This window comes from Achroia grisella, unplaced genomic scaffold, assembly GCF_030625045.1.
Source record: "Achroia grisella isolate CSIRO2021 unplaced genomic scaffold, CSIRO_AGI_Agris_v1 utg1724, whole genome shotgun sequence".
Taxonomy (NCBI): domain Eukaryota; kingdom Metazoa; phylum Arthropoda; class Insecta; order Lepidoptera; family Pyralidae; genus Achroia; species Achroia grisella.
Genome location: NW_026712673.1, coordinates 1 through 22,275, shown reverse-complemented (window position 1 = coordinate 22,275; position 22,275 = coordinate 1). Strand labels below are relative to the sequence as shown.

At 40.4% G+C, this 22,275-nt stretch overlaps 2 protein-coding genes across 2 annotated transcripts; one reads left to right on the top strand and one right to left on the bottom strand.

Annotated features, from left to right (window-relative positions):
* Positions 1–1,401: 1,401 nt before the first annotated feature.
* LOC131841462 (uncharacterized) lies at positions 1,402–3,138 on the bottom strand. Its single transcript, XM_059189781.1, has one exon. The coding sequence runs from the start codon at positions 3,136–3,138 to the stop codon at positions 1,402–1,404; it is 1,737 nt and encodes a 578-aa protein (XP_059045764.1).
* Positions 3,139–4,349: 1,211 nt separating this feature from the next.
* Positions 4,350–18,318, top strand: LOC131841461 (uncharacterized protein CG43427-like; the record flags this gene model as incomplete). Its single annotated transcript, XM_059189780.1, has 3 exons — positions 4,350–4,484; positions 7,667–7,870; positions 18,179–18,318. Coding segments are annotated over exons 1-3 (479 nt in total), but the record flags the coding sequence as incomplete, so codon positions are not given.
* Positions 18,319–22,275: the final 3,957 nt, after the last annotated feature.

The following is a 22,275-nucleotide window of genomic DNA, read 5'->3' as shown; positions in this document are numbered from 1 at the left end:
GGGAGGCACCCGCTGGTCATGAGATCGAAGCGCGGAGGTCCGACTTTCGGCGGATCCTCAGGATCGAATGGCGGGCAAGGCTAATGAGCCCGTCAGCCGGCCTGAGGACCGTCGAGGCTGTCCGTCCCATCCTCAAACGGTGGATGAATAGGAAATGGCCACTGACGTACCGCATGACACAGATATTGTCCGGGCACGGTTGCTTCGGGCGGTATCTGTGTCATGTGGCGAGGAAGGAGCCGACGACCGGCTGCCACGAATGCGGAGGTGTTGAGGACACGGCGCAACACACGCTGGAAGAATGCCCAGCGTTCGTGAGTGAGCGCCGTGTCCTCACACGAGTAGTGGGGGACGATCTCTCGCTGCCGAATTTAGTTCGGAGGATGGTCAGTAGCGAGAGATCGTGGCTGGCGGTGAGCTCCTTCTGCGAGGAAGTTATCTCGCGGAAGGAGGCGGCGGAAAGGGAGCGGGAGTCAGCTCGTCCCGCTTCCCTCCGCCGCAGAAGAACCAGGCCTAGAGATGGGGGCGTATCCAACTCCGCCCCCCTCTATCCCCCACTGGGGCCGGGGTGACTGCCTTGAGGGAGGCAGTCCCCCAATCCAAAGGCCCCGGAGGTGTGCGCGTGTACCCACACGCCTCCACAATGGAGTAGGGCGAAATAGGTCGCCCTAACCACAAAACGAGATGGGGCCTGCCCTACAACATCTACAGGGCGGGCGGGCCGTCGCCGTCGGAGCTGGGGTAGAATGCACTTGCGAATCCCCTGGCTCCGGCATAGGCGCTCGTAGGTACACCGTGTGGTTTTTTAGTGGGTACAAGTCCCACACACCACCTCGCCATCCCTCCGGCGGGGTGACGGTCTTTTGAAGATTTTTCCACACGTTAAAAAAAAAAAAAAAGGTCTAAAGTCCTTAAGAAGTTGTGGGGATGATACTTTAGGTAGTGGTAGAACGAAAGCATTTAGCCATGCTGCAGGAAACTCGGAAGAAATTAAAGAAAAGTTAATGATGTGAGTAATGATAGGAAGCAAGTGTTTAAGTGAGAGAGTAACCATAATCCTACTCACATCATCTGAACCAATACAATTGGACTTTATGGAAGATATTATCTTGTAGACTTCATCGTCAGTAACTGGTGAAAATAAAAAATCTACAGAAAGTCTAGGCCATGAAGTTATCTCAGCTAAAGTAATGGATTTCTGAGAATCGCTCAAAGTGGGAACGGTGGAAAAGTGCCTGTTCAGGTCATTTAATGAAAACTGTGAGGAAAAATCATTTGGCTGATTGCACAGCCCAAGTGATTTGAGAAACTTCCAGATATTGGCCGATGAGGAATTTTGAATATTAGAGTGGATGTAACGGCGTTTAGCAGCTCTTACCATATAGTTGCAACGGTTACGTGCTAATTTAAAATTCTTCCAGTTCTCCTCCTGAAAATCATTGAGGTCATTACGTATTTCTGCGGCGGGTTAATCCTGTCATCTCCTCGCCACAGAAACTGTTGTGCTGCTCTATCTTCTTCCCTTATCTTAATCTGCAGGAACATCTCTCGTATGTCCGCCGTGATAGCTACGGGCTTCTCGCGGAAACGGTATAACACACCGTTAAGCGACCGTAGCATATCTGGCCCATCTAGCAGTGCGTCGTTCAAGCACATTCCCTTCGAACGGGCCGCGGCGTCGAATACGAGTCGCAGCTTTCCGGGTTTATTCGGATTCGTCACTCCGAAATGGGGAAGGTACCACGCGCGGTCGTTGTTGAACCGGTCGTCGGTTACTTTCTCGGCGTAACCCTTGTCCAACAACTTGTCTATCTCCGCGGTATACGCCAGCCGGAATTCCGTAGAGCGATCCATCCGCCGCTCTATTCCCCTCAGTCGGCTCGCTGCCATGTCGTAGCTGGGAGGTAGAATGACGTTATCTCTCTCCCACGGCAATCCTACGACGTATCGCCCATCCACTCTCGTCGCTGTGCGGTTGAATGTGGCGACGGCGCGCTCCTCCTTAGCGATGGGTAATCTCTTCGACGATATACCCAACGCGTCGATGTCGTAATGCGCTTTTATTATGCCCTCTATATGCCGCATATCTGGCTCGGCGTTGCGCTGTGTCAACCGCACGTGGAGGACATGTTCCTCGTCTTCCACGACACTTCTGGGTACCGTTCCGTGGATGACCCATCCCAGTCGTGTCAGCGACGCTGCGGGTTGATTATGCCTTCCTATGAGCAGCTTCCGCGTAACAATCAGATGCCAGTTGTCTGACCCGATCAAGACCTTGGGTCTGGCATCTTCGTAGCACACTTGCTCGCAAGTGAGTTGTCGCAGGTGTCCGTACGCGAGTATTTCCGGGTTCACTCGCTGCGTTCCTAGGGTGAGATCCCGGATCGTACGCGCCCTCACCGAGTGTTCTTCGTCCGTATGGTGTCGCCCTCTGATGATGACATCAGCCACTCGGCTTGAGGCTTCGTGCCAGCTCGAGGCCGCTCCCTGAATTCTCAGAGATCGCGTCGGACCTTCGGCTCCGATCTGTTCTGCGATCTCCGCATCGATGAGTGTAACCGTCGAGCCTTCATCTAGCATCGCGTACGTCTCTACTTCGCGTCCCGTCTTGCCTTTCACGATGATGGGACACACCTTTAACAACACTTGGCTGTTCTCTGGCAAGCGTGCTGCGGCTGTAATCGCGGTGTCCTCTTGCCGCTTCGGCGGCTCTTCTGGGGGGTGCAGCAGGGCGTGGTGTGGCTTACGACACTCTCTCACACCACATTTGCGTGCCTTACACTTGAACCTTCTGTGCGTGCTGTTCATGCATTGGAAGCACATCTTATTTGTTTTCGCCCACTCCCATCTGTCCGATAACGACATGTCGTTCAGCTTCTTACACTTCGGCGTTACGTGTGCGGCGCCGCAACAGAGACATTCGGTACTCTGTTCGCTCTTTTCTACGGCGGCGTATACGGCCGCGCCACGATCCGTCATCTGTCGCCAAGGTGCCGACATCGTTGCTTTCGGTATGGGTTGCCTAGTGGGTTGCTTCGGGGGCTGCTTCGTGGGTAGCGCGCTCGTTCGTCTCGTTGGTGATGCTATTCGCAGATGTCGGGTCATGAGATCGGCTTCGCTCATTAAAAACTCTGCCATCTTGATGATCGTAGGTCTAGTGTCCTCCTTGTTTTTTTCAGCGTAGTGACACCAGTGGACCTGTAAGTGAGGGGTCAGCTTCTCTGACACTTCACTCTCAAGCGCGGGATTATGTAGGAATCTCGCCCCCTGTCGATATCCGCGACGATGGTGGTGATGTTCTGTAGTTTAATGGCGAAGTCAATCACCTCTGTTGTCGATGTTCCTATTACCGGCATCCTTCTCAGATCTTTGAGGGCGCGGTCGATGATGGCCTCTGTCCGGCCGTACCGCTGCTCCAACGTCCTCATGATCTGCGACGGTTCTGTAGCGGATACGAGTAACGCTGCGACTGTCTCTCTCGCTTTTCCACGTAAGCAGGCCCTCAGCCTGGCCAGGTTCTCCGCTGGTGTGATCCTGTACGTCTTTGTAGACTGGTCTACGGCCGCCTTAAACGCTAGCCATTCACTTGCTTCGCCGCTGAAGGTCGGGAGATCTTGGGCTTGCCTCGGCGCTACCCTATCCGCTCGTTCGTCCACAGCTCGTTCAATAGCTTTGGCCAGCCGGGTGAATCCTTCTTGCATCCCGGCTTCAGGAGCGGGGGACCTCCGTCTTTGCTTCGGCGTCCTCGGCGGTGAAGCTTGCCTTTCTGTTGGCTCTTTCTGCGTAGGCGGTGGGGAATTAATTCTCTGCTCCCCCCGTACTTCGGTACGTTGAAACCAATCCGTTATACGTTGCAGGCCGGCACCTTCCTCGGAGCACACGCTATCTCTATCGGTCTCTTCATGTACCGCGGCGACATCGGCTGCCAACTTCTTTCTAATTAAATCAGCCTGTAATTTCGCCATCTGTAGCGCTGCCTCGTACTCCAGCCTCTTTAATTTAGCTATACCGCTAGCGGTAGACCGGCGCGATCGCACCGACGCGGCCCGGGCCGGACGTACATCTGTCGTCGGCGGCTGCGACGGTGGCGCCGGTGCGGAGACCGAGGTAAACGCGGCGCGGGTGGGTTGTGCCTGTGGCGCGCTCGACGGCGCGGCGGACGCGGACATCTGCCTGGTTTCTGAAGGCAACGCGAGGGTCTGTTCATTTTCCCGCGTGGTCTTTTTCTCTGCTCCCGGGGCTTGGCTTCTCGTAGTCGGCATCGTGTTCTGGCACTTGCAAGCCCCTAACCTACCGGTCCCTACCTACCTAACCGTCCCTAACAATCCCTCAGGATAACACCCGAGGGGATGGACTATGGGGATAGGAGGGTAGGAATTACCCCGCAGTGGTGCGTATGTACAGACGGGGCGCTCAGGGCCGGTTCGGACTTTCCGACCCCTTTGGCAGTGCCTACAGTCCGGCCCCCGCTATACGATACACACGTACAGGCGTAATAGTGCTATTCGGTTGCGCCACGGTAACAAGCAACAACCGGCAGTGACACACCACTCACTGCACCGCTCAATGGCGTTAACCCACACTCCGACCGTTTGACACCGTTAGGTGGTAAGAGATGTGAGCCGCGGACACACCGCTTAGACGTTATCTATCCTATATGGCGTAGACGTTATTTATCCTATCCTCGCTGCACCCTCAAGTTTTCACCTTACGACGGCAGCTAAATTCGGTAAGCTGCTAGCGTCGCACCGTTGGGTGATCTTCCTCGGCGAGGTACGTCGCACCGTTGGGTGATCTTCCGCGGCGATTCGTCGCACCGTTGGGTGATCTTCCACGGCGATTCGTCGCACCGTTGGGTGATCTTCGGTCTTGATATCCGGCTCGAAGGACCACAAAATTGTGGGGTACACAATTAAAAGATCTTCGATTTTCAAAATATGTGGACTGTATTTCAATTTGTTTCTTATTCTATGGGTCGGCCGGCCGGAGTGGGGTTTTCTTGGTCGTTGCGCCGGCGGTGGTTCTTCGTCGGTGGCGTATGCGTAAGAGAGCGCGATCGAGAACCAACCCGCCTTTTACGGGCGCCCGAGCGCGTCCTTCCCCACCCCCCCCGAGCCCGGCGCGTCGGCCGGCCCACCCTCCCGACAATTCCTGCACATGTCGGTGACCGACGGGCCGGAACAGCGAATACGCACACATTTAAAATTAAATACAATAGTAACAATACAAAAAACCACGTGCGACTAAATGTCACATGTTCAGGCTACACTAAAGCTGTGATCCCTAAGAATTTACACAATGGGCGGACATAGAATTCACAGTATCTATGCCGCTACAAAGGGTATATGGTACAAACAATAGTCTAACCTAAACAATAGTCAAAACACTGGAAAAATACAAATTTATACACAAAATTTATTTACATATTTTCGATGCCGACTCGTGGTCCGCAACATATACTATATAATGAATATATGAGTTCACTGGACCATCTATTTTAGGCTGCTACAATGTAGGTGCATTTCGTCATAATGTTTAGGAACTTCAGCACGTTACATTTGCGGTCTCTCTAATCTACTGCACTTAAAATGCAATAAGTCCCACATCCGAGCCGGCCAGGAAACGGGTTTACGCAATCATAGAAAGTACATGCATCGCCTGACGTGCACTGTGAACACTTAATCGTGGTTAATTATTAAGATGTTAAAATAAATTGTACCTATACAATATATATATATATATATATATATATTATATATATAGCTACCCACCTCGGCTTCGCACGGATGTACATGTATTATATATAAACCGCTTCAAAATCCGCTGCGTAGTTTTAAAGATTTAAGCATACATAGGAACGGACAGACAACGACATCAACTTTGTTTTATACTATGTAATGACTAATTGTGCCCGCGGTTTTGCCCGCGTTAAATGTCAATAAAAAGTATATATTTATTCCTATGCATAAGATATATTATTGTAAAGTTTCATCAAAATTCGTTCAGTACTTTTTGTGTGAAAGAGTAACAAACACCCATACGTACAAACTTTCGCGTTTTTTTATTTCGTTTTTTTTGTTGCCGTGATATACATACATATTTATATAACATATACCTATATAATCCACATGACTGTCAATTTACATTTTTTTTATAATTATTATTTCTTAATTCTTCTTTTCTCAATAATAGTGCACCTAGATACTATGCATATCTAAGCCGCGTAACTGTCAATTTACATTTTTTTTATCGTAATTATTTCTCTTAATTGCAAATAATACGCTTTTCATTGTAGATGTTTTTTAATTAATCTAATCTTAATAATAATGCAACAAACTAATAATGCACCATGTCATAATTCGACACGAAATATAATAGATCGCATCAGAATTCGACACTTTCTACTTATAATGTAATTGTAAGGATCCCAAGTTAATTTAACGGTATTTACAGACTTTACAAAAGATTAAGTAACACCGATGGGTAATGCAAATCTGTGCCGAATCTATTTATTGCAACCTAGAGCCACTCCTCCGACTCGCCCTCGTCACAGTTGCTATTGTCGTTAGACTATGTAATGCTAGAAATAGAAATAATCTTTATTCAAGTTTATATAATTTTTAAAAAACAGTAAAGGACGGTTTCCTATGTTGGTTAAAAAATAAAGAATTTTATAATCTGTGGGATTTTCTTGATAATACCGGACTCGTATAAGTATGGACTGGAGAGATCCTAATTTACCATAATAATTTTTAATACTCATACTAGTATTAATATCACAAACAGCTATCACTCGCTCGTTATCTTACTGCGGCTGCACGCCGTGCAATATTGTGCATCTGTGGCTCATTACATTTTGCGCGGGAAAATAAGAAATACTAAAAAAAAGACTTCTTATCTTGAAATGATAGTAAAGACCGTTACACAATCTATATTTAACTTAGTAACAGATAGACGAAAACACCAACTTTGTATTGTACTATTTATAAATGCTCAACTGCATCGTAATTAGGTTAGGCTACGTTTATCGCTTCAACAACAATAATGCTATTAGAATGAGTACGTCGTGGTTTAGTGGTTTATTGTCCTATTTTAAGATTAGAAAGGTCACGAGTTAGAATTTGGTCGACATCAAACACTGTTCTTATTATATATAAGAATCATACCAAATCATACATATCATTTTTGTATATACAAAGAAAGAAATATATAATAACAACTAACTCATAGTTGCACACACATTTTTTTGTATATGTAACAACATTTTATTATTACATATACAAAAAAATGCCTCCTGTTGGCCTCGGTGGTCTAGCGGTTTAACAAACCGCCATATTTCTGGTGGTCGCAAATTTGATTCCTCGCATTATTCAAACACTTTATGATTCATGGGCATGATTATTTGTACCGTTCTGGGTATTTTCTATGTATATTGTCTGTATTTATAGAAAAAAATGTATTTGTATCAGTTTTCTAGTACCCATAAAACAAGATCTGCTTAGCTTGGGACATCTAGTTCCAAGCTAAGCAGATCTTGTTTTATCTCTAATCTCAAATGGTGAACTCAAACTCAAAAAGAATTTCGTTAATTAACAACGATTAAGCCACTTACGTAGGTTAATTCTATACTATTCAAGGTTTTAATTATAATTTAACCTCTTTACAGACAACAGACAGTGCGGATTTCCTGGCAACTCGTCCGCACACGGCAGCGGTTATTCCCGGCAAACCCGCCGGGAATCCCCTCCAGTTCATCCGGGTAGGCCCCGCGGACCTCGGCAGCCGGGCGCGGGAACAGCTCCGTCGAGCTGAACTTGCTAAACGCACCACAGAGCCCGCTCGCTTTGAGCGGCAAGAAGACTGGCAGTCGGTAAGTCTTATTTCTTACAGTCATAGGGAGGGGATTTCTTTTTAAATTAGCAAAGTTTACTATACAATATAATATACTATAGAAAACTACGTTTATTGTCTGTGTAATTTTTTAAATTATGATAATAGAATCATCCTTCTGCGCTCACGCTGGCAAAGCATGATAAAATGATGATAGAAGCTGGTGGATGATAATGAGCATGAGGTCAGGTCAGTTAGCCAGTGAGTCAGGTGATGGTCTCCAGGGGGAACCGCGTGAAGTTCTACTTGACATCATGGTACATTGCTAGCAATTGGGTCATCGATCTACATTACTTACAATCTCCATTCCGTTCCACATTTTTTGATGTTAGTACCTCATATGCAATTATTGAAATTGTTAATTTTAAATTACAAGCAGAGTTATTTGCAAACAAATTATCTAACATATGAACATTGTTATTATTAAGTGAGAGGTGATTGTATATATTTCCCATCCCATAAATTAGACCAATAGGGGTTGCCCAGTTTAAAACACTGATTCACAAGAATACGCACAGCCTGCGTCGCGTCTAACATTTATAATGGCGCCCTTAATTATATCGTTTCCGTAGAACTAGAAAGTGGATAGTATCGGATCTGTGTTAATTGGCAAGTTTCCACACCCCATAAGGTGTTTTTCTGCTCCCTAAATGCATTCTTTAGCAATTAACAACAAGGGAGTCTCTATTAATTTATAGTTTTTATATTGTTCTTAGAATCACGGCGTGTAGGCGCGGCGTTTTATGTAGCAATATTATAAATGGAAAAGTTACTGGCTATTTGTTACGTTATTACCAATAACGGCTGAATAGTTTTTAATTAAATTTTAAGTAAAGATAGATTGTATCTCAACGACAGAAATAAGACATCTATTATCTAAAAAAATAAATAAATTGGAAAGGGTGAAATAAGCTTAGAAAGTATGCATAAACACGATTTAACTAACGTGTAACAATTAGATATATAAAATAAAATGCTCTAACACTATAAATTTATTAATACCTGTTGTTTTAAGTTGAAATGTGTGAATACAGACTACCAATAAGCACTAATTCGATATCAAAATATTTAAGACAACCAACTGAATAAGTAACTTTATAAGAATAAATCAGTCGTAGTGATCAGAGCGAACGAATCCTCACAAACAGCAATCGTTCACGAGCATGACGGATGAGCCAACCATCACTGAATCATCAATCATCATCACATGAAATAGAATACCAGTGAAGAATTGTTTCACGAAAGTTATACCATGACACTATTATCTCAGTATTACACATTTATTATCCAATATTTCCGTATATTGTTTAAACTTGCTTATCACCAAATTCCACACAAATGAGATAATTTTAAGCCATCTTTGTCATCTTAAGACCCGGCCATATAGTAATAACTAACTGTAATACACGTCGAATATAGCCACACTCGACGTGTATTACAGTTAGTTATTACTATGTGCTCCCTGTTTTTCCCCAAACTATTCTAATAATGTTGGAGTTTGGTTAAGAACACTAACGATTTATGCGAGCGGGGCACCAGTGGAGGATGATAAAATGAGCATAAAGTCAGGTCAGTTAGACCTTGGCCAATGGCAATTTACCACGATGTTTTCCAGGGAGCACCGGGCGGAGGTCAACCTGATTTGATACGTTGCTAGCAATGGTGTTATTAGTCCACGTTACTAATAATCCCTTTCTCCCCTTTTGTACCTAGTTGAACCGGCTGTATTAAGTTAAAGATTCTGTGATTAAAGATATCTAATTGGGGACGTTATTGACGGTATTGACGTTAGTCCAGTAATTGTTGTTAAAGCATTTTACCTGTTTTGACGGCCTCGGTGGTTTAGCGGTTTAACACCGCTTTACTTCCAATGGTCGCGGGTTCGATTCCTCGCACAATGCAACCATTGTATTTATGAGTATGATTGTTTGTATCGCTCTGGGTGTTTACTATATATATTATGTATGTATTTACAAATAAAATATCTAAGTATTTACGTCAGTTTTAAAACCAGTAACCATAACACAAACTCTGCTTACCGTGGGTATAGATGGCGCTGTGTTGATTGTCCAGGGTTATTTACTTATTATTTTATTAATGTAAAACTGTACAAATAAAATACATATATATAATAATGTTGTAAGTAGTCTTCTTTGGCAGTCGGGTAAAAAGTGTCATTTAATTTACCTTTTCTTTTAAAATGACTTCGAAAGGGAAACTCATTAATAACACATATTCGCTGGAAGGATGCATAAAAACAAAGTTAAAAAAAGGTCCCCAGTATGTTAAGGTATCGTGTCATCGACTGCTTGTTATTCAGCTGATGTATAATGACAGGGTGTCCAATTATACGAACTTTATTAATTCAGATTCGGCAGTCGTATTTTATCTTTATTTATCTAGTATAGTACTTTAAAGATGTATTACATATGAATGTGGTGGTTGTAAGGGCAGAGGATACCGAAAAATAGATTGAAGGACTTTGTAAAAGATGATATTGCCAAAAACGGAGTATAACGATAAGGGAGTCATAACGAGATGCGAACAGGGATGAATGGAAGAGAAAAATATATTATTACGCCGACCCCAAATATAAATAAATGGTATAAGGAAGAAGCAGATGATGATGATCTAGTATAGTAATAATATTCGTGTATGAATCACACAAAGCCATTTAATCCAAAGCTAAGGAGAGCTTGTCTTAAGGGTACTAGACAAATCATAATAATAACTTTGATACATTTTTAAATACATACATAATATACGTAGTAAACACCCAAACCGATACAAACATATTCATGAATACGAAAGTCGCACGGTACAAGTGCGAGGAATTGAACCCGCAAACATCGGAAGTAAAAGGAAGGTGTGGTACGGTAAGGTAACGACCATGACCGACGGCCGACTTATCCAATTTTCTTAAAATTACTTAATACGTAGCATTTTAAATAGAGAAGGAATTGTAGCATCTTTATTGGCAATTTTTTCTCCAATGAAACATGATCATCATCATCTGCTTCTTCGGGTCGGTGTATATGTTTTTATCGTCCAATAAAACATTATCACAGTGACGAAATTGCAGCCAATAATACTGAAACCATACATATAAATAGAACTTGAATGTGCTTACTCAAAAGGCCTTAAAGCAATCTCTTATAGACAACCTTATTATTAAATACTTGTTTTTATACTGAACTTTTTTGAGAGAAGCAATCAAAAATAGCATGTACCATTTTAAGAGTTCACACTTCCGAAATACCGATGTGAGGTCGTTAGTAAATCGCAGACAGAAAATATACCGTCTCGACACAATTGTCGCCGGAGGCACAGTATAGTCACAAACTTGTTATTAATATTAGAAAATATAAAGAGATTTGCCCTCTGGCAACACCATTCATTGGTCAAAATGGTATTGTACATTTTGCGACCACTGTGGCGCTATAATAAGACATTGGCATCTTAATAGGTCCCGTGTTCGATTACCGTTATTATAGTATACCAAAGAAGAGGGGGAGATTAGTTAAGGGAAACCCTATACAAAATGAAAATTATCTTACTAATATATAAATGCAAAATTTTGTGAGTATGTATGGATAGATGTTTGTTACTCTTTCACGCAAAAACTACTGCACGAGTTTTGATAAAGCTTTACAGTAATATATCTTATATATCAGCAATTATTCTATAACTAGCTCATCAGCGCAACTACATCTGCCTCACACTTTTACTTGATCGTTTATTCTTATATTTCGCCCAATATACATAATATATTTTTAAATTAATAATAATTTAACGACTATACATCAAAATAACATATAGACCATTCTGATGTATGTGCTAATAGCCGTTCAGTAGTTTTTATGTAAGAGTAGCAAACATCCATACATCCATTCATACTCACAAACATTTACGTTTATTTTTATTAGTTAGATTATTTATGTACTTGTATTCATTCATTCTTAATATAAAAGTTACGCTGTTATCGGTGGAGTTCTTGCCACTTTCCGAGATCTTCCATCATGCTCTTTAAATGTTAATACAACACTACTCCCATTTTGTCTTTAATTTGCTTGATGTACCTGTGCGTTGTAATAACTGTAATAAAAGTACTTGTAATAAGGTATTATTTGCACTGCAATTGCAACAATACAAATAACATTTTAAATATCATTGTCTTCGTTTTTTATTGCTTACTAATGACAAAAGGTACAGTTTAATATGTCCTCGGTTTGTCGCAATAACTGTCACTCTACACCGGCGGATATGCGCCGATCGCGTTTGCACGAACCGCGGTATGCGCTGTTTCCGCTGCACACCTACATTGATAATTTTGACATAATTTGTTTAAAAAATACATTCTTTACATTAACGTAAGCATTGTAATAAGAACAAGTTTATATCTACTATGCGACCTATACTATTTCACGGCCTCGGTGATCTAGTGGTTAGCCTAGATCACTACCTTATTTCGGATGGTTGCAGGTTTAGTTTCTCACATGGTATAAACATTTGTTTTCATGAACTACCTATACTGCCTAGACTATATCGTCACCTCGGTGGTCTAGTGGTTTAGCACACCACCTTTCTTCGGATAGTTGCGGGTTTGGTTCCTCACATGATATAAACATTTGTATTCATGAATATGATTGTTTGTAAAGGTCTGAGTATATTTATGTATATTATGTATGTGTAAAAAAAAACGCTACATTATCAGCGTTGGTGTATATATATATACTATACTCTCTTATTTTAATTTCTCTTATTTTAAAAAATACCATTATAACAATAAAATGCATCTTTATGAAGCCACTGCTTAAGTGATTGCATTCTGATAGCCGGTCACTTTATCTACTACTAGAACTGTAATTGTTACAATTTTTATTAATTTACCTGTTTGTACTTTCAGAAACGTCTCAAGAATTTAGTAATGTATTTTAGACGCGCAGCTACTGTTAAACAAATTGATCGTTACTTATATAAAGATCTCGCGTGCAAAATTTCGTATTTCTAAACCCAGCGGTATTGCAGTGTTGATCGACCAGTCACTTTCTTTTTATAGTTATTGATTACTCTGGTAGCCATCCATATCTAGTAGTCTACAATTAGATTCAAAAGTACAATTACATCTCAAACGCTCCTTAAACAGATCTGTTATTAGTTACGCAGATGACAACTTAAGTAGAATATTATGTAATGTTGACCTCAAAATATCCATCTGAATAGATAGGTTCTTTTGTAACTAATTCTTTAGTAATAATGGCACAAGTAATTAATGTGCAATACTCTTACAATATTAAAATACGAGCACATCTATTTTTTCGCTTATCCTTACTTCCTTACTAATATTATACACTCATTGACCCTGGCTACGTATAACGGACGTACACTGCGACTGGATGAACACCTCGCGCAACTGGAAGAAGAACTGAAATATATAAGATGGCATATTCTTGGTCTTTGTGAAGTCCGAAGAGAGGGGAGGACACCATGACTCTGGAATCTGGCCATCTTATGTATTTCAGGGAGGGAGAACAACCTTCCCAAGGTGGTGTCGGGTTTTTGGTCCATAAGACCCTAATAAACAATGTTGTAGAAATCTCCAGTGTGTCGAATAGGGTTGCGTATCTCGTATTAAAGCTAACTGAGAGGTATAGCCTTAAAGTTGTGCAAGTATACGCACCGACATCGGCACACTCGGATGATGAAGTAGAAAGTATGTACGAAGACATATCCAAGGCCATACATAACACCTCAAAGGCATTCTACAACATTGTTATGGGGGATTTTAATGCTAAAGTGGGAATCCAAACCGGCAGCGAATCGACAGCTATGGGACCACATGGTTTTGGTAGTAGGAATCATAGGTGCTCGTCAACTTTCTAGAGAAAGAGGGGTTGTTCTTGATGAATTCTTTCTTCAAGAAACAACCTCAACGAAAGTGGACGTGGCAGAGCCCCGACTCTATGACCAAAAACGAGATCGACTTCATCTTGACGGATAAGAAGCGTATATTCAGAGATGTCTCTGTGATCACGAGGTTTAAAACCGGAAGCGATCACAGATTAGTTCGTGGCTCTCTGAATATCGATCTCAAGCTGGAAAGAATACGCCTGATGAAGTCGACGCTCCGGCCAAATATGCTCCAAACCATCGTTGGTTCTAAAGCATATTAAAACTGGAAAACCGGTTTGCGGTTTTGGAAACCACAGACAGTATTGACCAAAGACTCGATACTATAATAGCTTGCCTCAAGGATGAAGGCACGAAATTTTGCGAGAAGAGGCGTACAGGAAAAAGGACTAGACTTTCGGGAGAGACTCTGCAGCTTATTCAACATCGACGCGACAAGTCCTCAACGCTAACATCACCAGAACACCGGGTATTGAATAAAAAAATTTCAAAATTGGTACGACGTGATCTCCGATCCTCGAACACACTTTTAATTGAAAAAGCAATTGAGCAGAATCGGGGATCAAAAGTGTTCGTCCAACAGCAAGAAAGGAGGCACTTGTCGAAGGTAACCACATCTGCAGGGACGGTTACCGCTTTTAAGCCGGAGATTCTCTCGGAAGTTGAAGACTTTTTCGGAGAACTGTACGCCTCACATGCATATCGGCCTGAATCTCTTGTTGTCGATTCCAGAGCTCCTCTGACACGCCACTACACTGAGGAGATGCCCGAAATTACACGAGATCGTGATGGCTCTTAAACAGCTCAAAAATGGAAAATCCCCAGGTGAAGACGGAATAACCACTGAGCTCCTGAAGGCTGGAGGTACTCCTGTACTTGCGGTTTAAACTCTTCAATTCCGTTCTCTTCACCGGGAGAACTACAATGGAGTAGGGCCATAGTTATTCTGTTCTTCAAAAAGGGAGATAAATTGAAGAACTATCGGCCCATCTCTTTGTTAAGCCATATATACATTTTCAAGAGTCATCACGAATCGGCTTGCGCGAAGGCTTGATGAGTTTCAAAAACAGGCCGGGTTTCGAAGTGGTTATGGCACCATAGATCACATTCACACAGTAAGGCAGGTTATACAGAAAACAGAAGAGTATAATCAACCTCTGTGTCTAGCCTTTGTTGACTATGAGAAGGCCTTTGACTCTATCGAGACCTGGTCTGTTCTGGATAAAAGTCGACTGGCGATACATCGAAGTGTTGAGATGTCTCTATAACGCTGCAACAATGACCGTCCAAGTACAAACCCAGCAGACTAAGCATATCCACCTAATAAAATCTGTTATATAAATTATTTACAACTGCGTTGGAGGATATGTTTAGAATGCTGGATTGGAAAAATTACGGCATTAATGTCAACGAGAACATCTCTCACTTACGATTTGCTGACGACATTGTCATCATGGCTGAGTCGCTGCAGGATTTACAACAGATGCTGAACGGCCTGGCTGAATCGTCTCAACGCATCGGTCTTCGGATGAATTTGGACAAAACCAAGATCATGTTCAATGATCGCATTCGTCCGGAACCGGTCGCCATTAATGGAGTATCTCTCGAAGTTGTTCAGGAGTATATTTATCTAGGGCAAACGCTCCAACTAGGTAAAAACAACTTTGAGAGGGAGGCCAAGAGACGAATACAGCTAGGCTGGGCGGCATTTGTTCGTCAAGTCTTCTCGTCGTCGCTACCACAAAGCCTTAAGACCAAGGTTTATAACCAGTGCGTCCTACCCGTCATGACTTACGGTGCCGATACACTGACGATACGACTGGTCCACCAACTTAAAGTCGCTCAACGAGCTATGGAAAGAGCTATGCTTGGGTTTCTCTACCGAAACGAAGTGATTCGCCAGAGAACTAAGGTCACCGACATCTCTTCGCATCTGTTTGAAGTGGCAGTATAAGAACCGATGCTCGCTGGAGTAGGCGTGTTCTAGAGTGGAGACCGCGAATTGGCAAACGTAGTGTAGGACGCCCCGCAGCTAGGTGGAGCGACGACTTACGTAGGGTTGCGGGTAGTAACTGGATGAGAAGGGCTGAAGATCGTGCCCAGTGGCGTGCCTTGGGAGAGGCTTATGTCCAGCAGTGGACTGCAGTGGGCTGATGATGATGATTAGTAATATATAAATGCGAAAGTAACACTGTCTGTTTGTCTCGCTTTCACGCCAAAACTACTGAACTAATTTAAGTTAAATATGGTACACAGATATTCTAGACTTTGAGAAAGGACATAGACTACTTTTTAATGCGAAAAAGGCTTGTAAATGGTTAAAGGGGAGATATAAGATTGTATGGAAGTATCGTAATTTTTTAAAGATAGAAACTTGAAACTTAATTTTACGGCTGTGGATTATAAATATATAGGATATTCAGTTTGTAAACATAATATCCTAAAGGGGATAAAATAAAATAGATGCAAGTTTGTGTGTAAAATCGTTATTTTTGAAGCTAGAACGATTTGAGGAATTCTTCCGGGAAGGACATATAATGTACATAAATCTATACGACTGTCCAACGTGATTCTCTATTGGTGCCACAATACCGTTAGCGTGTAGATGCAATTAATAAAATCGTCTCGATACTATGAAAAGGCAAATACCGAATATTATGTCATCAAAATCTAATCGACGGAAACATCGTTGGGTCAGAAGCCAGCCTGTTGTTTGCTGTTTAATTTTCTATGATGATAATTTGCATTATGCTCGCTTATTTATTTCACCAACTCCGTGAAATACATTCCCGTTTTAATGATATAAATACATAGACTACATAGTTGGTGGTCATCCTGTCATTCGATTCCAGTCCCCCCCTATTCCATAATACCGTTAATCCGTCTCCAGTTGTGAATTCATATACTGTTACCGTGGGTCGTCAGACACGTCTCTCTCGAAGTCATCGTTGTGAATTCCTGTTGTCTCTGAGTCCTGGCATCTTTAAGTGATCTGACATCATGCTTAGCCTGCCCTTCTTCTTTGGTGCCCCGCTAGCATATACCGTTTTCGTGAGTCATCTGACACGTCTCTCTCGAAACCATCATTGTGAATTCGTGACGATGGGCCAACTGATTTGATTTCGTGGTCCTGTCGCTCTCCGTTAGTTAATCCAGCATAAACTGGTGTATCTGAGTCCTGACTAACTGATCTGACATCATGCTCAGCCTGCCATTCTCCACTGGCGCCTCGCCAGCGTACACCGTTAGCGTAGTAGTTGCACCTTTCCATTATTGCCCATTAAAAAAAGATAATTGATCAGATGTACCGCCAGAATGATATCACGTGCATCATAATGTAATAAGAGCTATTCATGATATAGTCGACGTTTTCACTTGTGAGCTGTCAGCTTGTTTGCCATTACATTAACATAAAATAAAATAAATTCCACGTTCATCTCGTAAATGCAATAACCGAGATGCGACATTTTCTTGCAGCTAGATGACAATCTGAACACGCAATGCTTGACTCATGTTCATTTGCATTTGCTGCATTTAAAGGTCACGGTCACGTGCTTCATTTTACATTTTTAATCAATTAAAAGATAGAATATATATTCTTAAGTACGACTGTATATTTATTCATTGTATTTTTCTTGCGCATTCTTTATATCCGAATCCGTATTCCAAATAAAAAACTTTCAATTCAGAAATACTTATATTAAGATTTCAATATATATGTCTATATTAATTTTGATTTTTATAAATACATATTAAAGATTTCCTACTTCGCCTAGTTCTTACACTACCAGTTTCAATAATGGGATATGACAATGAAATTGTATAGTACTGATTAAACATTATTGCCTTTTTTATTTTTACTAGTTTGCCTAGTTCCTACACCAGCAAACTTCAGTTTCACGTTGCATATAACAGTGGAATTATAGTGTATGGCAGCACAACACCTTACTGAGCAATGTTATTTGTTTGCCACCGTTGTGGTATAAAAATATCACGCATGGGACGTACATAAGTGATAGTTACCACTTGACTATAGGCTCGTCCGCCTATTTAACATTCCAGTTATATTTTATATATTGTCATAATGTTAGTTAACATAACTGCGTGACCGATTTTTATAATTTTTATATGCATATTCAGTAGGTTTGAAAATAAGTCAGTATCTATTTTTCATACCCCCAAAGTGATAATGGTTGTCCACCACTATTTTAGACATTTTTATTTGTTTGTAATGTGACATTAAAAATACATACAATGATAAATTTTCACCTTTCTAGCATCAACCCCTATTTTTAATAGCGATTTTATTTTATATGGCCAAAACAACGTTTGCGAGTCAAATAGTACCAATTTATAAATAAAGGTGTTTTGCCACCAGAACCTGGACAATTGGAAATCATCACGCCGGAAGCGCGTCGAGCACATAATAGAGCGGTGTGTTGAGGTGCGACGTATGGAGAACGAGCCCAGTCAACCACGCGCTAAATCCAAAACCTTCAACGAGATGCTGGAGGAACGGTGAGTACATATACTTATAATCTATATAGATATAAAACACAATAGACAGCAGCCTCGGTAGTCTGGCGGTTACTTAGCACACCGTTTCACTTCCTATCGTCGCGAGTTCGATTCCTCACATGATATAAACATTTGTGTTCATGAATGTGATTTTTTGTATTGTTTGATATATTATCTACTATATATAAGAGCTATCATTTATTTGTCTCCAATCAAAATTAGTTTATAACGATACGATATAATTCAATATTTATTCCCTCTAAATTTCTAAAATCTATATTTCTATATTATGTCGACAGTTTTTACTCGGCCGTCTATATATATTTTAACCCTCAATTGGGATGTCTTTGTCTGTGTTTAAAATAGCCAGCTATAGTATGAGAGATACGGATAGAAGAAAATGAACCTATGTGGAAGGACATATAAATGGAAATAGAATAATGTAAATGTCTGTAAATAGAATAATGCGCTTGGGAGGCTGAGGTTGCATCCTTTATATCTGACAACAATCTAATTTTATCAACTATTATATATGTATTAGTATATATATTACAGATAACTTTCTTTCTTTATACGTAATTTAAAATTGAACTCCGAGGTGTTTTGTTAAATCAAATAAAATTATGTCGGGTCTATTGCAGACTCTTATGATATGTCAACGAATGATAGTAACATCTGGCAATTCTATTGTGAACTCCTGCTATACAAGTTCTCCCAGTTCGAGGCACAATATCATCTTTGTTATATTTATAAAATTTAAAATAAATATAAATATTAATATATGGAACCGTATTAAGATTCTGAACATATTGCAAGATCAATTACCTATTATTCTCGGTCAGTCATCTGACTTATGAATACGTTTATATATATATATATATATATATATATATATATGTCAATATATTATGTATTGTTATATACTGGCATATGGAACCGTGAGACAAGATATCTAAGCCGAAATCCCTATATATATATAATATATTAGTTGTCCCCGCAATCGAAAAGAACGCCGTATAAATTTTAGTATAAATATTGCTAAAAAATAGGAGTTAGTGATAGAAGTGTGGGAATTTAGGCTTGTATAATAATAATAATAATCTAATAACAATTCAGATCGCCATCTAAACCCAAGTAAAGCTAGCTAAAGCTTGTATTATAGGTACTGGATAATTGATACAAATACATAGATATATTTTTTTTCGTAAATATATACATACTACACATAGTAAATAGCCAGACCGATACAAACAATCATACTCATGAATACAAATGTTTGTGCCGTGCGAGGAATCGAACCCGCGACCATCGGACGTAAAGCGGTGTGACAGTCGCTGATTCTCAAGCCTACTGAATATGCATATAAAATTTCATAAAAGTAAGTCGAGCAGTTTCATGTGACATGAGAATTTTATATATAAGATATATATATAGAATGAATCAGTATTTCCCTTAGTCACAACTTCACGCGTGATTTCATTTCTATATATTTCGATTTCATTTTTAAACCAATTCTTTTTGGTTGTCTTGAAAAAACAAATATTAAGAAAGTTCTGTGGATTTTATTATGACAATGGGAATTCAATATTCATAGTTATACGGCCGTAATACTAAACTTATATTAATATGCAGGGCATTGTTACTAATTATCTTATCTGTGGTAATCAGGCCAACCTCCACACAATTTATCTTCGCACCAGTCATGGTTGCCTGGTAGAAAATGCCACTAGGTATTATATCCGCCATATGTACTCTTACTATTGTGTAAAATTATAGAAATAAATAACAAATAATAATAATAATCTCAGGACAATTCACACAGCGCCATCTAGAACCAAGTTAAGCTAGCAAAAGTTTGTGTTAACTATAACTGATACAAATACATACATATTATACATAGAAAACACTCAGACCGTACAAAAGATCATACTCCTTAATACAAATGTTTGTGCCGTGCGAGGAATCGAACCCGCGACCATTGGTAGTAAGACGGTGTACTAAACCGTTTAAATATCACATGTAAATCACATTATATAATCTTCAGTTTTTTGTTGATGGCATCATAATTCCACCTACGCTAACGCTTTACGGAAATTGAGCATTAGTGAAAGATGAAAGAAGATTGAAGTTAGATCATATATACGATTCTGACTAATTCTAAACGAGGATTTAACCGCAACAGTTGCCAGGAGGGTCGGAGCTGCCAATCAAGGTCGACCTGACATTACCTACAATGCGTCACTAGTTCCATATGGACTAACAATGATCTAATCTTGTGAAATCACTTTTCATTTTCGTTTTAATAACTCTTAAGATATATATACAATATGATCCTATGCGACGGTCTCGGTGGTCTAATGGTTTAGCACACCGCTTCACTTCCGATGGTCGCGAGTTCGATTCTTCGCACGGTGCAAACATTTGTATTCATGGGTATGATTGTTTGTATCTGTCTGGGTGATATATATTATGTACGTATTAAAAAAAATAAGTATTTATATCAGTTGCTAGTACCCGTAACACAGACTCTGCTTACCATGGGACTAGATGGCGCTGTGTTAATTGTGCAGGGTTATTTATGATTTATTGAAATAATATTGTCTTTCATATTAATAATATATTTCATTTGTTGTATTTACACGTCTAAACGGTTGAACTGATTCTAATGAAATGTTACATGGTATGATATCATAGATTGGGAATAGATTATACTCTCATAGGATCTATTCTCAATATATGACGTGTAATTACAATCACGACAAAGAATATACATAGTATATCTCAGTCTCTCCAATAGCGGGCGATATCGAGAGAAATAGTATCATATAATAATAATAATAGCTCTGGACAATTAACACAGCGCCATCTAGTCCCAAGCTAAGCAGAGCTTGTGTTATAGGTACTAGACAAATGATATAAATACGTAGATATTTTATTTGTAAATACATACATAATATACGTAGATAACACCCAGACCGACACAAATAATCATACTCATGAATGCAAATGTTTGTACCGTGCGAGGAACTGAACCCGCGACCATCGGAAGTAAAGCGGTGTGCAGAACCGCTAGACCACCGAGGCCGTCTATAAACAAAAATAATAATGTAGTAATTTTTATTACCAATATGTCATTACATTATGTACATTTTTGTATAGCCAAATGCAACGATTGAACAAACATTTCGTCATCTCAATTACATCTCGTAACGCCTCCATATTGCGTTATTATATTAATATAACTGTAATAATGTTAATATCATCATATACAAACGATGCGTTTGTAAATAAATATGATATTGTAATAATACATTAATAATATTATTACAATACACGCATGTCATTACTTCATGCGATTTGATGTCTCAATCTACGCTCGCCCTTATTTGCTAAACAATTTTATAATTATAACGACCTCGCTGGTCTAGTGGTTAAGCACACCGCTTTACGTTCTATGGTCATGAGATCATTCTTAGTACGATGCAAGTACTTACATTTATCTGGTGTTTTCTATGTAATTTACAAAAAAAATATTTATATCTGTTATATAGTACAGGTAATATACTTACCTAAAATATCATATACCTTGAATCTTGAGGTAAACAGATGCGCTGTATCTAAGGATATAATATATTTATTTCAATTTATTTGAATCTGTGCTGATTTGGACAGGAAAGAATGGATGAAATGAGAATAACGAATGAAATGGAGCGAGAATGAATGTATACGTCAGTAGGACATACCCTGCCCTAAGCGAACGAGAACGTCTACTAAAACAGCAACGTAACGCCCAAAACAATAAAAGTAAAAAGAGCCCCAAATAAAACTTACTTATAACCGATTGATAAACGAAACGTAGACGATGCAAAAAAGATAGGTATGTGTCAGTTGGAGAAACGCCAAATGACGTTCCTGAGACTTACCGTCTACCCCAATGATAAAACTGAGCGTGACGAT

Bases quoted from the DNA above. Each gene is read 5' to 3' on its own strand.
- LOC131841462 (XM_059189781.1), bottom strand. From the start codon at position 3,138: ATGGCAGAGTTTTTAATGAGCGAAGCCGATCTCATGACCCGACATCTG.